Source organism: Anabas testudineus, chromosome 8, assembly GCF_900324465.2.
Source record: "Anabas testudineus chromosome 8, fAnaTes1.2, whole genome shotgun sequence".
Lineage (NCBI taxonomy): Eukaryota > Metazoa > Chordata > Actinopteri > Anabantiformes > Anabantidae > Anabas > Anabas testudineus.
In genome coordinates this window covers 21,305,246-21,323,204 of record NC_046617.1, presented here as the reverse complement: position 1 = coordinate 21,323,204, position 17,959 = coordinate 21,305,246, and the positions used below count along the sequence as shown (strand labels likewise).

Below are 17,959 nucleotides of genomic sequence, written 5' to 3'. Positions count from 1 at the left end.
GGTTGTCCACAGGTTGCTGAGTCTCAGATTTGATGTCATTTTTATAGTGAGCTGGTTTAACCCCACCCACTAGAAACTGTGACAGATGAGAAAGACAAGTGAGTAATATTAATAAATTCAAATAGTCAGAATGTCGTCATTAGAGATTATGTGCATCCAGCATCTGAGCAGTAAGAACATTTACACACTGTGTTTGAACTGAGCACAGTTAAAGTAAATTAGTCAAACCCTTTATTTAAACACGCTGTCGACTGTGGTTACTGGGTCTGACCGTGGTATTTGGGCAGGTGGAGACTGAGCCGTCATCAGAGGCAAGAACTGCTCAACTGTGTAAAGACAAACAGAAGCCCTCCATTTCTTTAAGACATCATTATATTTATATATAATTAATATATACAATAAGACATTTCACTCTAAAGTGCACTCAGAAAATTTACTGTGATAAAACCGACTCTGGAAAAGAAACAAACTACTCATCAAAGCAAACAATGACACTTTTTGAAATCTTACTAAATAATGTGCCACCTGGAAAATGACAGACCTAAAAATATATATCTAACTTATACAGTGAGCAGTTGGATGAGGACGATGGAGCTGTACAGGTGTAGTAGACAGTTGAGGATCTGATGAGGATTTGATTAGCGTGTTTCTAACTAACCGACCATACTGGATTTCCATAATGAAGATAAATGTGTTAACCTTTTACTTTTTACATCTGCATCCTGTGACACTAAAGTTACAGTCATCAGAACTATTACTACTACTACTACTACTACTACTACTACTATCTTTATCCTCCTGCCGTTTTTCTTAAAATGTTTGCACACTGTGATCATAATCATCATAATACAACTAAAACAACGTTAATGCAGATTAGAAGTCGTGCATTCATAGTTGAATAGAAGTACAGACACTGTCTTCATATATGAGAAGTTCTACTGATAAACTAATTCAAATTACTTTTACCCGTCTCCACTGGCGGCTGTGATAAATTAAAGTTAGCTCACCTGTTCCGAACACAGTTTGCCAACTTGGTGCCCAATTTAAAATCCATCTGAGCTCTAAGTAGTTTGAGGTCTGGAAACCTGTAACTGGACCCATGTTACTGGTCAAACGTTCGTTCAGATCCGGAACAAACTTATAAAAGAGGATTTCCAGCTGCAGCCCAGTGAAGGTTGAACTGAGCTCGGTTCTTTAATGTCTGATGACCTAAAGTGGTCATTTTACTGTAAATCTATTACATATTATCTTACGTATCTGACGAGTCTGGTGTCGCCTACTTCACCAGTTTGTACCTCACTGATGTTTTCTTCTTTTGGGTCATAAAAAGTTGCAACAACCCTGTTGTACACAGTCTGACGGTCGAGGCCGGATAGATGGTGGATAAATAAGTTCCGATGTAGATTTAACATCCAGTGAAATGAACAAAGACACAGAGCGACAGTCTGCAGACAGACAGGTCCGTCCCACACTGTTTTATTAACAGCCGACTGCACAAAATGACGTCTGTGCCCCACAGATGACAGAACACAGCTTCTCCCCCACTCCAAAAATAACATTTCACATTTCATCTTTCAGCCGTCAGCAGGTCTCCAGTCCTTCGCTGTGCAGTGCTAACACTTATTTGTCCCCACCCTCCCCTCTGCACCGTTTTGACATCATGGAAGTGTCCCCACAGGGCGCTCAGGTCCAAGCTCCAGTGTTTCCAGTCTCTGCTGGAATAAAACTCACTGAGAACCAGTGTCAGTAAAAGTCCAGTCCGTCCACACACCAGTTTGTTCCAGTGAAGTTCAGTAGTTATTTTCTTTTCTTTTTTTTTTAAACAGTTTTTGGTAATACCGCCACAAACATCAGTGCAGCTGGTCGCTTCCAGGATCCTGGATTTGTCTCCAACACCTTCATTATACAGTGCAATGATTTCCAGTAGAATACATCACAGATCCTTGGCAAACAAAATGTAAACAGAATGAAAAATGACGCCACATCATCATCATCATCTTCATTCTTTTATGTTCAAACAAGCTACTAATTGAACTCAAACTGAAGCAGGCATGAGTTTTTTGTTTGTGCTGCTTTAGCCTGAGGATAAAATGAACACACTACACGTTCTAGCTCTGCATGAGACCCAGACCAGCACAATCAAAGACCCAAACTGAACCTGAGACCTGAAGCTGTGTTTTTGTTTCAGCAAACGGCTTTTTCCAACGAGTCGTCTGAACTGTGGAAACCTTTCTTCACCAGCTGCTGTTGTGTTTTCATAGAAACGCAGTTATATCAGTGACCAAACTGGCAGCAGCAGTTCTTGTATCTCACTGTTCAACAGTCGAGCCGCCTGCTCGATGTAAACAGAAATAGTATTTGTTGTTTTCTGTGGCTCTCTGCACATCTTTAACGTAGCTGCTTTCAAGACAACGCAGTCTCGAGTTTCCTAAATAGCTTAAAATGTCTGGAACTAAAAAGAACAAACCCTAAACAGACCCAGCTCAAACCTGAACAGCATCAATGACGATTATGTTACACTTGACCTGAATCCAGAGCCACAGCTTCGACATCCACAACAAGGGCGGTTGAAGTAGAGTCGGATTGGAAAGCAAGAAACATGCTGTTCAACAAAATCCTCAAGAATTTTACCAGGACCAGTCCGAGTTGGGTCTGACTGACAGTACTCTAGTGCTCTGCTCCGGTGGGTGACGACCAAAGTTCATCAGGTACTAAACGAATCTCAAACATAAAATATCACAGAAAGTTCTGTGTTAGGTTTAGAAACAGCTGCTGACAGAACAATCTCACTGCAAGGTCCGTTTAGTTCTGGAGCTTCTGATCTTCAGCATTACAGTAAAATTCTAATTTAATACACGCTGACGTTTTAGTAGAAATGTTTCTGAATTAATTTTGTGTTGAGAGGATTCGGTCAACAGCTGTTTCCTGGTGAAGAAAAAAGGAAAAATTTAAATCTACATTCAGACGACTAAAATTTAAAGTGACCAAAAGTTCTGAACGTCCACTAACGGACCAAGTTTCTGTCTGAAAGACATATGGACGATATACTGGTTTGGTTTAGAGTTTCACTGACAGAAATGTCGGGACACAACAGACTCAGCGACGAGGTTCTTCTCAGTCTGACACGTCCTAGTTTAGACAGAACACTTCAGACGGGCTCCGACCCAGAACGTTCTCAACTCGTTCTGGGAACAACTTTATCCTCACATCAGCCACTTCATCCTAGAAAAGAAGGTAAAACCATTTGAAGGTCGGGACGTTTTCCTCATGAAACAGAAACTGGAACTTAGAATGGATCATATTTTGTTCATTTCCTGATTCGGACCATCTGAGACTTAGCGAAGGTTGATTCTGTACTGAGAAAGACGTTCTGATATTTAAAGTCACTAAAACCCCAAAGTGCTTTTTCAAGTTTCAGTGTTGGAGGTTCAGGATCCTGGAGGCGACTTTTCATTTTTAGAGATTTTAGCGTCGTCGCTAAGGGTGGCGTTTCCTGTTTTCCAGCTGCTCAGTGATGACATCAGGAAGAGGCGGAGTCTCCACATCCCCTGACCCTCCTCGTGAGCCTATCAGAGAGCCCGGAGGAGGGTGGATCATCTGAAACCCGCCCAGATACAGGACTGAGCGGAGGGAGCTGATTGGCTGCAGTTTGAATGTTTGAACGTCCTTCAGTGTCCGAGAAACAAAAAAGAAAAGATCTGGAGGGAAGAGAAGGACGGAAATCAGATCCTGTCATTTAAAGCACACTTAGAATTTCTATATATAATCATCATTTATCCAGTTTCCTCCAAACTGTTCAATTCTGCTGTTGCTTCTGTTTTACTGACTGTTCCTAATGTAGCTCGGAATAGTTTGTGGTCCCTGTTCCGAGTCTTTTCCATTCTGCGGATCATATCCAATGAAAATACCTTTTCTAATACTACAAATGTTAAATGAAGTGTTTTTCATGTGAAACCTGCTTCCTCAAACCGTGCTGACTCAGTAAAGTGGGACAGACTCACGTTGTCCTCTCAGGGTCCAGTGCTACGTTTGGGACTCCACCCCTGGCAGGCTGCTCGGCTCCGGCCCCCTTTCCTTCAACGTCGGACTGATCTCCTCCTCTGGGTCGTAGTAATAAAACTTCCTCAGGTAGGAGATCAGAGGCCTGTAGACAGCAAACACGCTCACTTCACTGTGTACTGCTCACCAACAGCATCAACAAGGACACTTAACTTAATTAACTATTAGGCTGCTCGTGTTTAAACCAAATTCCAGTTAGAAACTCTTTAATAAAGTGATGCCAACACTTCTAATCTTAACCAGTTTAAAAAAAAGTTAGCAGAACATTAGGTTTAAATGTTGAGGTTATAACAGATGCATCATTTAACGGTTGCTGAGGTTGGAGCTGGACCGTGGTGAAGAAGAAAGGGGAAGAAGGAGGTGCAGAGCATCATATTTACCGTTGTTCTTTGGACTAATTCAAGTGTTGAACTCGGATCAACAGTGTCGGACTCTGAAGACGTAATAAACGCGTCTTAATGGAAAAACCAGAAACCACTTTGTGTCAAATCCACAGGGTGTACTAGTACACTAATATTTATATGGATACTGCCGTACCAGAACTGAACATGTCAGTGTTTTATGACATGAACAGAGCCTGGAGATGATTGTTGTTCTCTTCTTCTCTTATTTTAGCACTGTACAGGGGAAAGTAAGTAAGGACATTACAAGTATTTATACTCGTACTCATACACATCGTACTTCCACCACAGTTCCTCATTCACAACGGGCATTGGTGGAAAAATCATTCACTTAACAGTATCAATGGCACAGTATAGAAATACTTCGTTTTGAGTAGAAGAAGAAAGCATGAAGTACCAGCAGTAAAAGTACTCGTTATGTATTCATGTGTTCAGCACTTCAACGTTGCAGCTGTGATGATGAAGCTGGTTTTAACTCTATGATTTAAATGGGAATTACTTCACATAAAAAAATACTACAGTAAAGTAGAATTTGTACTTCAGTATAGTACCAGGTAAATGTACTTAATACTCAGTATTTTCCATGTACTCTGGTTGTCGTTCGCGTTTGTCCTCACGGGTACAGAGAAACAAGGTGAACTCACGTGGGCAGCGGCAGCTCCTGGATGTGGTCTATACGAACCAGCTGCCTGATGCAGAAGCGACAGAGATGCTGCAGAGATTTAACGCTGCTGAACCTGGAGACCGGGTACAGCAGCTGGACCGGGGTCGGGGGCAGACCTGAAGACCACACACAGATCCAGATTATGGACACGTGAGTCTGAACGAGCTGCAGACATTAGAGTTAAATGAATCATTCCTAATAAACAGAGTGATCCTGTGAAGTACCATTGGTACTTCAGTGAACTGTTTAAAGTGCATTCCGAGTACTTCATCTTCCAACAGAAATATGAGCTAAGAACACGTCATCTCACCTCCTGAAGACCAGATATTAAATAATAATTTTTTCTTCAGTGGCTGCAGAACGCTGAGTACAGCACACTGTCCCAGGTGGTGCAGGTGGATTACTGCTTCAGTTTTAAAATATTTCTCTAAACTGCAGCTTGGAGCTGTAAAGATTTGGTACCAACCGAGTTCAGATCCCACAGTTTTTATTCTTTCCTTCTAACAATAAATTTAGAAAAATAAATGAAGACATTGATAAATTTAAAGAAGCTGAGCTGAAACAAAAATTAATTAAAAAAAGGGAACATTCAAATTCAAAAAAGACTCGACTAAAAAAAATTTAACTGTCCGATTCACCAGCTGTGTTACGGACGGAAACGTCACTGTCTAATGGATGAAAACTGTTTCAGTTTGTCACCTCAGAGCCATCGTTTCAAACTCTGCTGCACTGAGAACTTTGTTTCATTTCATTCAATTAAACATCACGTTTTTTGGAAATGTGTTTTATCCGTCACACAGGAAACAAGCAACCCTGCACAGAGAGCACAGTCAAGTACCTTTAATAACCCGAGGTAAGAAACATAAACTGGTGGCTGAACATGTGAAACAGCTGAAGTATATTGATCTTTACAAAGTTTAAATGGGGAAAAAGCGTTTTTAGAACGTTTTAGAATTAAGAATTATATTTTATCAATATAATATTGCATAATCAATAGTAACCCTTGACATATTTCATCTTATCCTCAGCATATAGAACATATTTAAATGCTGTTCTGTCCGCTTCTCTACGTTTGTTCTAAGAGCTGTAAATGAATCAGTGTTGTTGTTCAGTGAACCGGCTGGTTGTTACCTGGGACTCTGGAGCGCAGGAAGTAGAGGAACTTTCCATTCTTGGAGTGCATGATGGCTCTTTCTATGAACTCCACCACAGAGTGACATCGGTCCTCAAACTTGGGATGACACCACAGACTGAACGTTCCTGCACGAGGACGAGAAACGATCGAGGACTTGTATCAGACGGAAATGCAAACAGCTAACATCAGCCTGCTGCTTCCTCCTTCCTGGTTTAAATTGTTAGATTTACTTACTGTACGTTTAAAGTGAGTCCACTGAACCTCGAGTGAACTTTCAGGATAATGGTACAAAGCCAACACTTAGAGACGAGCCACAGTGTGTTCTAATGCTTATTGAGTCACTTTTCATTGGGAAGATACAGTCGTACAGTCGATCTAGTACAGACAGACATTTACAGACCATCCGGTGTCAGTGTGTTTGTGTTACCTCTGTAGTGCTCCATGCGAGTGTGGTGTGTGACTCCCTGAGACCTGAAGCTCAGACTCAGGATGTACCGAGGATCTGAACTGTCCCGAACCAGAAATGATCCGTCTGGTTTCCCCTTCAGCTTCATCTCTGCATCCTCCCAGTTCATCGGACCCCAGTACCAACCACACTGCAAACAGTCCAACAAAGCACATCCCAATGATTTACCTTTTCATTCGAGTCGACCAAACGTAAGGCAGCAAGTAACGGAAAGTCAAAAGTAGGAGATAGAAAGAAAACTATAACTGACTTAAACTTAAGTCACCATTATTGACAAATGTCCACATTATGAGTTGGATAACCGTTTTGAGATAAGAAACTTTAGGATATTCTAAAACACACTGCTCAAAATGAAAGAAACACTTCAGATTTCAATAGGTATAAATATCCTGCTGCATATTTGTACTGATATGTACTGGTGAGCACAGGGCCCACAAGAGGACGTCTGGTCCTCATGAAGTCTGTTTCTGATTGTTTGGTCAGAGACGTTCACACCAATGACCTGCTGGAGCTCATCTTGTTCCTCCTTGAACAAAGGAGCAGATACCGGTCCTATTGATGGTTTAAGGACCTTCTACAGCCCTGTCCAGCTCTCCAAGAGTAACCGTCTCCTGGATCTTCTCCGCGCTCGTAACACTCTGCTCAGGAGACACAGCAAACTTTCTGACAATGGTACGTACTGATGTGCCATACTGGAGGAGTTGGACGGTCCAACCTCTGTTGGGTCCAGGTATCACCTCATGCTACTACTAAGGACACTGAGCCTAGTCAAATGCAAAACTACGAGGGTCATTCAATAAATAAGGTGAATTTTTCGGTATAAGGACTTTTAATACAGAAGCTTACTTTTATTTTGTTTTTTGTTTTACTTCTTTTTCACATGGATTTAATTACTTTTGCTGATAGAAAAAAAACCTTGAGAGTTTTGGCGATTAACAAAGATGGCCGACCAAGAAGCATGCTCCAGGATTGAACAGTGGTCAGTTATCAAGTTTTTGGTTGCTGCAGGGTGCAAACCCGCTGAAATTCATAGGAGAATGTCAACTGTGTATGGTGCCACATGTTTCAGCCAAAAAAATGTCTACAAGCGGGCTAAATTGTTTAAAGAAGGACGGAGCAGTGTTGAGGATGAAGGTAGGCCTGGGAGGCCTACAGAAGTGAGGTCTCGTGAGGTGATCGAATCAGTCAATGACCTCATTCAGTCTCACAGAAGGGTGACAGTGGATGACATTGCAAGGAGTTTGAAGAGAAAAGTAAGCTTCCCAGTAAGTTAGCTTCTATCTGTATTAGAAGTCTGTATACCGAAATATTCACCTTATTTATTGAATGACCCTCGTAGTAAAAACAAAAACTGCCAGTGTCCTCCACCTGTTAAACCGTTCCTGTTTTGGGAGTTGTCTCGTTGTTGACCCTCTAGTTCACCTGTTGTTAATTTAATTAACATCAAACTTACACTGATTGTGCATGCTGACACTGATTAACAACCCCTTCTGCTACTTCACTGACCAGATCAACATTCCAGAAGTTTGGCTGACTTGATGCTAAACTCAGATTAAAAAGCGTTCCTTTAATTTTTTTGATCAGTGAGAAAAAAAAATCTAAAATATATTCAGATCCCATTCAATTAAAATAGAATTATAAGAGAATAACTGGATAAAATAAAAAAGTTTAAAGTCACCATTTAAAAAAAAGAAGTAAGAAATGTTTCGACAACAACAGGACGTTTTACAGACATTTTTTTAAATGTCCAAATAAATGGAAGTTTATATTCTGAGACATTTGGTGAAACATTCTCATTTCATTAATCCGTTTTTAACTCCACTCACATCATATAAACATCTATTTGAGTTTTTGAAGATTTATTTCAAGTTGGTGTAGAATGAAGACACATTTAAGTAAAAGTTAACAGGCCCCAGGACTTTGGCCCCAGACGAACCCACCTTCTCCAGTTCTCTGAGGCTGGTGGCAAAGCTGCTGGCATCGGGTCGGCTGAGGGGGCAGCGGGGAGCGAGTCGGGGCGGAGGGTGGTGGCCGTCGGGACGCAGAGGGACCGGCCTCGGTAAACCTCGCAGGAAAGTGTCTGATCAACACACAGAGAACGGTGTGTTAGTGCGACACACATTTAAAGCAGCAGGTTGTCACACAGGTAGATATATCAACAGGTGAGTGAAGTGTAACGGAAACTGAAGGATACAGTCCAAGGCTCAGAAGACGAAGATAATGTGTGAAGAAGTTGGAGCGAGAAGTGGCGAGCACTGAAAACTGTGTCAAAAGCAGTTTTCTATAAGGACACACAGCACCATTCATGTTTTTACCATCTGACGCAGTTTCATCCTTTAGAGCACAAACAATTACACACACAAGCAGTGTGAACTGAGCAGCTCCGTGTCAACAATACAAAGACACGCGGTCAAATCACACGTCTACTGCAAAAGACACAATACCAGTAAGCAGAGTGAAAGATAAAAGGTTTAAGCAGCTTCACGTCTCTCACAGGATTTAACTTCTATCGAGATAAACGTCGACATCGACTGACATGACTAAAGCTCACAGCCCAAGGTTCGGGTCAGGGGTGGATTTCAGTTGTGATGGTTTAACTACCAGTGTGTGTGTGTATGTGTTACCGTTGAGGCTCAGGCTGTGTTGGATGGTGCTGAGGGAGGGGGGCAGAACCAGCGGTCGAGGCGGGAGAGACTGCATCGATGCCCCCGCACTGCGCTCCATGAAGGGACCCTGCTGCTGAGGAGGACCACCGAAATCATCTGGAGGGAGAGACAGAAAAACAGAGACAAGACGCTGAACTCATTTCAGGGCTTGTTGTTCCTGGTTGTGTGTCACTGTCCAAATATTTATGAACCCCATTCAAACGTCACCTCCCAAGTTGAATAAATAAATAAATAAATAAAGTTTAATTCAAAGAAGTGAAAACAATAAAATGTCAGAAGAAGAACAAGAAAAAGAAGAAGAAGAAAAGCAGTGAAGTACCGAGCAGACTGAGGCTCCGTCTGGGTGGGGGAGGAGGGGTAGGGGGGTGAAGAGAGCTCCCCCCCCTCTGAGAAATATCCACATCAACCAGAGACACCGTCTCACCTGGACACACACACACACACACACACACACTCATTAGAGTGAAGTAGTGAAATGTTAGTTCAGTCAAACAGGAAGAAGAAGAAGAAGCAGAAACGGTTTCACTACCACTTTGAACGAAATTCTCTTTGGTTACGACTCAGATGTTGTTGAGCTGTTTGATAAAATAAAGTTTTAATAGATCGGACTGATCTATTAGAGCAGACTAAGATTATTCACTATCCTGATTTCTGAATGTTACAGTTGAACCTGAAACCACTGGAACATCTCGGGTCGGTACCCGAACGCCTCCTCAACCACCATTTAAATCACCACTCGTTATAAATGAAACTGAATTCAGAGTCAATAAAATGCAGCTCAACTCGCTCTATTTACAGCTGTTTAAGAAAACCACAACTGGACCGAGGTGGACTTTAAAGTCTCAGTTCTGACTGTGGTGAGACTGAAGCTGCTGCGTCGCTGAAACCACCTGACAGACAAAGTCAGGTAAAAATACCTCGGACTTACCGGTGAAAGGAGGAGTGAAGGGCACCGGAGAGAAGGCACTGTGAGGTCTGGACACCTGCAGCCTGACGGAGACAAACACACAAAGTCACTTCATCAACTGAACATTTTAGTTTCTGCACAGAAGTGAAAACTGGAGATTTCACAACCAAGGAACCAGCTCAGACCACAGAGTCCGGCCCCGTCAGCACACCGAGAACAACGAGTTCCTTAACAACCAGTGAACACCTTAGTACCCGGGGGGTGAAAATACAAGTAGTACAAACATGTAGTAGAGTAAAACTGAGGGTTAAATAACAACAACAATAACTTGATCGTGCAGTTGTTGATTCAAGGTGTCCGACGTCCTGTGAGAGTAAATATCTTATTTTCTTCTGCGCAGTTCAAGTTCCCTCACGCTGGGTCATCAGGACTTAATCTGCAGATACCTGTAGTGGAGGAACACCTGTACGAACTGCTCCTTAGTAACGTCACTTGAAGCGGCAGCTGATTTTTATTGTCTGACAAACTTTACCTCCAATACTCACACTGTGACATCACACCCTCACCTGACCACGCTCTTTCAGCGTGACACGAGTTCTGCCTTCAAAGCGCCGGCAGCCTCAGTTGCCACAGCAACGCCTCGTACATCTCTCTCTCTTTCGCTCTCTCTCTCCTGATGCTTATCACCATGACAACAGTTACAAATTAAAAGCGGTGTGAAGTTTGTTTTGCTGTTTATAGTAAATTCTGACCTGCGAGCAGCTGCAGCAGGGGTGGACAGAATAACAGGAACACGCTCACAGCTCCGTCTAAACTCAAAGTAAAAATTATTTTATGGACAAAAAATCTGACTCAAACTTCCTTCCTCTAACTTAACAATCCAAAATGAATCTATTTTCATCCGACATTAAACAATCTTCATCGCTCTCTAAACGTTGTTGAACAAATCATTAATTCACAAACTGAAGTTCCCTCATTTCAAGCCTCAACTTTTGTCTAACCCTAACCCTAACCCGTCATTGAAACATTAAAGTTTCTATGACAACAGATGAGGAAATGAGTCAGTTTCCCTTTTTAGGTTTATAGTAAATCAGTTCTAACATGTTTTTAAAGAACTATTTCTCCCTAAAGTAGAAATTTAAGTGGTGCCTCTCGAGTTTCCTTATGTTCCAGTCCGCACAACAACGGACTGAGACTCAATCAGAGTTCGTTCTGACGGTTCAGATTTAAAATCTGTTTCTCAGCAACTTTGACGTTTGTTCAGAGAATCAGCGGCAGTGGCTCAGTCTGAGACTCGTGATGTGAACGTAATGCCGTCATGGACATTTCGATTTCACGTCCACTATGTGAAGTTAAACGCTTCAAAATGACGGAGACTGTGGAAGATTCCCCAGGGTCGCAGAGGTCAAAGGGTACAAAGGTCAGGGGGCCACAGAGGTCAAAACTAAAACCAAAACCCCAAATCTTCAGTTGACACTGAACAGAAACAGAAAACAACAGATCCCTAACAGCTCTAAGGACGGGAATAAAAAGGAATAAAAAGTACTCAACTACTAGTAGAAGTACCACGTCACTCAAAATAAAGTACTTGCTCTAAAATGTACTTGGTACTTTACTGTAAACATGTAGAAATGTATCAGTACTGCAGTAATATGTGAACAAACTATTGGAACCAGTGTTCATGTGTTCAACACCCTGATGTCTGAACAGTTCCTGTCCCAAACTGAACCTTTAGTCAGTAGAAATAAAAAACACTTCACGTCCCGACATCTGTAAAGTAACTAAAGCTCTTGGATACGTGTAGTACTATAAAGTAGAAATACTTGTGTAAAGTAACTAAAGCTCTTGGATACGTGTAGTACTATAAAGTAGAAATACTCGTGTGTTTTGTACTCGCTGATCATCTTCTCTAGTTTTGTGAAAACACCCTGAAGTAAAACTTCACTGCTCTGCATCTGTTACCATGACGACGAGCATCCTTGTTGCTCTGGAAACTAAACCATCAATTGATTCGTGAATTGTCAAACTAAAGTCCACGTTCCGAAGTGGACCACCCCCCGGACTCCTACCTGCTGCTGTCCTGCTCTGTGTTGCTGCAGGTGGACCCCCACACGTCCAGCAGGCTCCCCCCAGATGAGGTGGATGATGCCAGGGAGGGCCTCTTGTCCAAAAGCCCCCCCGACCCGCCGCTGGAGCTCTTGGTTCTGAACAGCTTGCTGAGCCGGACTTTCAGGGACCCCCCTTTCCTCGACTTCGCCCGTGGCGTCTTCACCCCCTCCCTCCCTCCTCCTCCTCCCAGATCTCCCTCCAGGACCACCAGGGGGGAGGCGGACCGGCCCCCTGAAGCCACGCCAAGTTTGGGGGTGGTGGCGCGGCTCTGGGGCTGAGAGCGGGACTGGTGCTGATGCTGTGGACGGGCATTTGGGTCGGGGCTGGAGAATGCCAGGGGATCAGGGGAGATCTGGAGACCACTGAGGGCTGCTGCATCCTGGGGGGCTTGTGGGCAGACATGGGGGAACAGGCAAGGGGTGGGGGCACTGCCTATGGGAGGGTGGAGGTCCACACAGGATGGAAGAGACACTGGAGTACCCAGAACCGCCAGCGAGGACCGGCAGCTCTGATCCGTGCAGACCCCGGCCTCCTCCGCCAGTCTGTGGACCTGCCGCATTAAACCACTTAGTGTCCCCCCAGTTGACACCTCTCCACCGACTCCCCTAACCCTGTTTCCTTTCTCAGCATCCTCCCTGTCCCCTCCCTCCCCCAGTCCCCCCACCTCCTCAGACCCCAGACCTTCCAGGACCAAAAGGGCATCGCTGGTCTCACTCGGGTCCTCACCAGGTCCCATTCCCCCCGTCCCCGAGGCCAGGACGCTGTGACAGGAGCACCGAGAAAGCGGGAGCACCATATCCTCACCCCCACCTCCACTTCCCTCCCTCCCCTCACCCAGTTGCCCCAGCCTCAGGGCCAAAGCCAGGACTGGGTCTTCACCCCCAGCTGAGCAGTTCTTCCTGGGCTCCAGCAGACCAAGACGCAGCGCTTGGTCCAGCAGTCCTGGGGGCCATTTAGCCAATTGGTCTGTCAGCAGGCGGTGTCGGTGGCACAGGACGGACCTGGACTCAGAGTCCAGAACTGCCACACCTTGTTGGGGAGTCTGGGACCCATCAGGACCTTTGGAGAGTCTGAGGACTGGGTGCCACTGGAGAAGCTGTGGCTGCTGCGGCTGCAGGTTTTCCTCTGCAGAGGGGATGCAATGTGAGTTCTGGTCCTTCCCTCCTCCGGGCCCAGGACCGGCTGTTGTGCTACCAGGACCAGTACCTGAGTCCACTTGCTGTCTCTGTCTTTCTGCCTCCTCCTGGAGGAACCCCGGGGGCGGCTGCTCCAATCCGCACTCCAGGATGCGGTCCCCGGACCGTAGCAGGTTCTGAAACACCATCAGCTGCGCCCTAGAACCGTGTCCCCCCGAACCGTGCGGCACCGGGAAGTCGACGAACCGCTGTGCCGCTACGGCAAAGTCCTCTGTTGGCGGAGGGGAGAGCGGCGCCTCGGAGCCCAGCGGGGACTGCGTCAACACCAGCCCGCCGTCCAGCTCGCCTTTCCCGGGGAGCGGCGAACTGTAGTGCGGGGAGGCCGAGCCGAGGCCTGCCGAGGGGCCGCTGGAGTCCAGATCAAACCCGCCGCCGCTGTGGTGCCCCAGCACCGCTTTAACGGGCCCGAAGCCGCCGCCGCCGCCTCCGGACACCCGGTCTTCGGGCTCGTCCAGCCGGTCGTACTCGGCCGCGGACACGAGCCGCATGAGGACGAAGTCCGGGGACATTTCTTGTTGCGCGTCGTTCATGCTGCCAGGCTAACGTTAGCGGCTAACGGCTCCGTTACATAACACCGACAAATAAACAGCTGCGGAGCTAACGGCAGCTAGCTGCTGCATCCTCCCCGCTAAGCTAACCGGGCAGCCCGGCAGAGTACCGACCCGCAGCCATGGAACGTCCGGACCGGTTCGTGACGTTAACGGCTCCGCTGAACGTCGTCAAAACACGAACGGACATCAGAATCCCGCCCGGTACCGCCGCTCGGTAACGTTAGCTCGCTGTTAGCAGTTAGCCTCCTACCGACTCATCCTCCGGTCAGACAACACGGATGTGACGGTGAGGGGGTGAGGGGGGGGAGCACGGCATCGATAATCGATCGGTGCTGATTGATTGACAGAGGCTCGAGCACGTGAAACCGAATGCTCCCGAACCCCTTCCCGGTACCGGAGAACCTGGAGGCTGACGTCTCTCCACCGCCTCTGTGTGTTGACTGAGACCGGACAGATGATCGGTGTCGTTCGAACTGTCCGAACTGATCGATCGATACATCGAACGGATCAGTTTCAATTAGATTCGATTTGATTCTATTTACTGTTTTTTTACATCTCGTGCTAAAACAAACTTGCTGCGTTTGGACTCAGGTGTCATCACGTGACTTTGCACCGGTACCGAGTCCCCGGTCCAGGTCTGGACTAAAACCAGAACCGACGCTGCGAGCAGGGTTCGAACCTGCGCGGGGAGACCCCATTGGATTTCAAGTCCAACGCCTTAACCACTCGGCCATCACAGCTCGGAGGAGCGTGGGTCCGGTGGAGAAGAAAGAGTTCGTTTAGAGGAAGAAACCTGCAGAAAGTGTCAGGAGTGTTGTGACAGAAGAGTGTCAGCAAGACTCAAAGGAAAGGTGTACAAGACAGTGGTGAGACCAGCTCTGCTCTATGGGTTAGAAACGGTAGCAGTGAGAAAGAGACAAGAGGCTGAGATGGAGGTAGCAGAGATGAAGATGTTGAGGTTCTCCTTAGGAGTGACCAGGTTAGACAGAATAAGGAACGAGCACATCAGAGGGACGGCTCACGTTGTCTGAGGTCGCTTTCACACCTTAATTCGTTTGCTTTGATCCGAATCAGTTGATGAGTTTGTATCATTGTATCAGTTTCTCTTCGGTTCGGTTTCGTTTCACACTGAGTAAAAATCCAAACGAACCAAAACACGTCACTTCAAACAAGGTGAGAACGTCCTCTCTTCTTATTGGTCAGATTGTTTCTGCCGCTGGAAATAATAAGTAAATACATAATAATAGGAAGAAGATAAAGTGTTGTTCTACTGTACGTTTGTGTGACAGTAGGGAGATTATTTTTAACTATAAATGTTAATGCAGATCGATCATCCCGTTCATTATTGTTTATTACGTTACATCGCTTGCAGAGTCTTCAGACCTGGTGTCTGTGAGACACTTCACCTCCTCACGTCTCCACATTTGTCCTCCATTATTCAGACAGCATGTTTTTGTTGGACAAACGAAAGAAATTGGAATCTACACACTACCCAAAGTCCTCAAAACACGAGATTCATAGCGTTTGGTCCCGTTTTGGTTCGGTACGCGTTCTCACCAGGAGGACCGCACCAGAGTTCGCTAGATGATGCGGATCGAGACCACCTCGTTTTGGGGGTCTCGGTGCGGTTGTTTTGCTGCGCACTCGAGTGCGATTACCGTGTTCACACCGGACAAAACGAACCGCACTAAGAGGGAAAACGAACTTGAGTGCGATTTAATCGAACTAAATCCTGTAGGTGTGAAAGCAACCTGAGTTAGCGACAAAGTCAGAGAGGCCAGACTGAGATGGTTTGGACATGTTCAGAGGAGGGATAGTGAGTATATTGGTAGAAGGATGTTGGAGATGGAGCTGCCAGGCAGGAGGACAAGAGGACGACCAAGGAGGAGATATATGGATGTTATAACAGAGGACATGAGGTTGGCTAATGTTAGGGTAGAAGATGTTCATGATAGAGTTAGGTGGAAAAGGATGATTCGCTGTGGCGACCCCTAATGGGAAAAGCCGAAAGAGAAGAAGAAGAGGAAGAAACCTCCAGCAGAACCAGGCTCAGGGTGGGCGGCCATCTGCCTCGACCGGTTGGGGTGAGTGGAAAGAGAAGAGAGAAAAGAACAGACCAGAAGTCCAGAATACTGGATCGTGTTCTAGTCCAGTGTCTATTCATGTCCCAGCTGTGATGGCCGAGTGGTTAAGGCGTTGGACTTGAAATCCAATGGGGTCTCCCCGCGCAGGTTCGAACCCTGCTCGCAGCGTCGGTTCTGGTTTTAGTCCAGACCTGGACCGGGACTAAGCACGACTCCGACCTTAATCACGGACACCAGCAGTAAACAGCTGCAGAACTAAACGGAGGACTTTGGTTTTTGTTTAATACAACAGTAAAACTGTGTGAACATCTGCAGTTAGAACACCTTGATCCAAAACCAACTAACACAGGGTCTCAACAGAAGTGGATCTGGACACGTTAGTCACCGAGACCTGTGCAGAAAGACGCCTAATTGTTCGATATCCAAGGATTTCTATCAGCATCACAGGACTCAATTATCCTTCTTTTGTTTAACGAAGACCTTCAAGCAGAACTAGTTTCTAATGTCAAAGATCAATCGGACAGTTTAACTGCAAGCATACAAAGACACCGACTGAGGCACCTCGCGATCCTGTTTGTCTTAATATTAATAATACAATTTTTAATTTAGGATATTTTAATAAGAACTGAACTCTGAAAATGACCCATTATCTCAAACGTGATCAGATTTTCACACAAGTTCTAAAACTAGTTCAACAAACCAGAGAAAATCACTGATTCATTTATTTATTGTGGATAAGATCCCTAATAAAAACCTGTGTGGCAGAAGTATGTGAAGCTCTAGGATTACACCACCTGACTCAGTCAGTGTGACGAGGATCAGCTGTGAGTCTGAGGCCCGGTCTCATTTGAAGAACAGACATTGTGAGATGGAGCTGTTCTGTAGAAGAATCGGGCTCAAGTCTGCAAGACGACGTTCAGGGCTGATAAACACACAGGTTCACATACTTTTATTACTTAAACAACTTTGTTCCCACTGTTTCTACTTTTAAATTCTGACCTTTTAATTCAGTAACTGCAAGTTTAAAAGAGTTAAAACCATCGAGCACAGGAACCTGAGTAACTGACTTCTTCATAAAACCACTTTCATCTGGTTCGTTTCCTTTTAAGATTCTCTCACTTCCTCCGATCACATCAGGAAACATCTGTAAAGTCGTCTTTGATTCGTCAGAAGAAGCTGCAGCAGATGGTTCAGTACAATATAGACTTTATTAGTTCACTAAAGTTGAATATGAAATAAAAAGCAGATCGGCTTTAAATGATTCACAATTCAGTAATAATCGAGTTGCAGGTTTATCATCAACACAGGAAGTACGTTCCAGCTGCAGCTGCCATACCTCTACAAAATAAAAGCCCTCCAAGGCCGGAAAGACTTCACTTCAACTCAAACAAAGGAAAATTTAAACTTTATTTCCAATATTTTGTCTGTTATAATGTTTGATTATCATCACAGAGTGAGAGTGAAGCGATCCAGACGTCGAGGAGTTGGAGGTGGACAGGCGGCGCTGGGCACGCCCGCAGGTTTCTGCAGCATTCAGACCTCACGTCCCAATAGAACTCCTCCATCAGTCGGCGAGGAGCGACCGCAGAGCTGCTGCTACCAAACAAGCCACGAAGTGAAAACCGACAAAAAACAAAATCATGGTTCTTTGTGGCGTCGAGTGAACAACCGACAGTTCCAATCAGAGTCCAGAACGGTTAAGTCCAGGAGTCCAAGAGACG

At 45.2% G+C, this 17,959-nt stretch overlaps 1 protein-coding gene and 2 non-coding genes across 4 annotated transcripts; 1 reads left to right on the top strand and 2 right to left on the bottom strand.

Moving 5' to 3' along the window:
* Positions 1-1,439: 1,439 nt before the first annotated feature.
* LOC113154261 lies at positions 1,440-14,624 on the bottom strand. 2 transcript variants are annotated; one of them, XM_026348362.1, is made up of 10 exons: positions 12,368-14,624; positions 10,320-10,381; positions 9,711-9,815; positions 9,350-9,487; positions 8,666-8,805; positions 6,687-6,855; positions 6,256-6,384; positions 5,105-5,240; positions 4,002-4,144; positions 1,440-3,698 (listed from the first exon to the last, which is right to left on the bottom strand). In XM_026348362.1, the coding sequence occupies exons 1-9, from the start codon at positions 14,131-14,133 to the stop codon at positions 4,024-4,026; spliced, it is 2,766 nt and encodes a 921-aa protein (XP_026204147.1). In that variant the 5' UTR covers positions 14,134-14,624; the 3' UTR covers positions 1,440-3,698; positions 4,002-4,023. The 2 variants fall into 2 exon arrangements, with proteins under 2 accessions (XP_026204147.1, XP_026204153.1); XM_026348368.1 differs by lacking the exon at positions 9,711-9,815 and having other exon boundaries at positions 12,368-14,621.
* A 188-nt stretch (positions 14,625-14,812) lies between these two features.
* trnas-uga lies at positions 14,813-14,894 on the bottom strand. The gene has a single exon. It is a non-coding gene; the product is annotated as a tRNA-Ser (tRNA).
* Positions 14,895-16,324: 1,430 nt separating this feature from the next.
* On the top strand, positions 16,325-16,406 carry trnas-uga. The gene has a single exon. It is a non-coding gene; the product is annotated as a tRNA-Ser (tRNA).
* The last annotated feature ends 1,553 nt before the right edge of the window (positions 16,407-17,959 follow it).

Bases quoted from the DNA above. Each gene is read 5' to 3' on its own strand.
- LOC113154261 (XM_026348362.1), bottom strand. From the start codon at position 14,133: ATGAACGACGCGCAACAAGAAATGTCCCCGGACTTCGTCCTCATGCGG. The intron at 9,488-9,710 runs GTACTTCACTGC...CTCTCCCTCCAG, and splicing joins ACGGAGCCTCAGTCTGCTCG to ATGATTTCGGTGGTCCTCCT. The intron at 5,241-6,255 runs GTAACAACCAGC...TGTGGTCTTCAG, and splicing joins CCTGCGCTCCAGAGTCCCAG to GTCTGCCCCCGACCCCGGTC.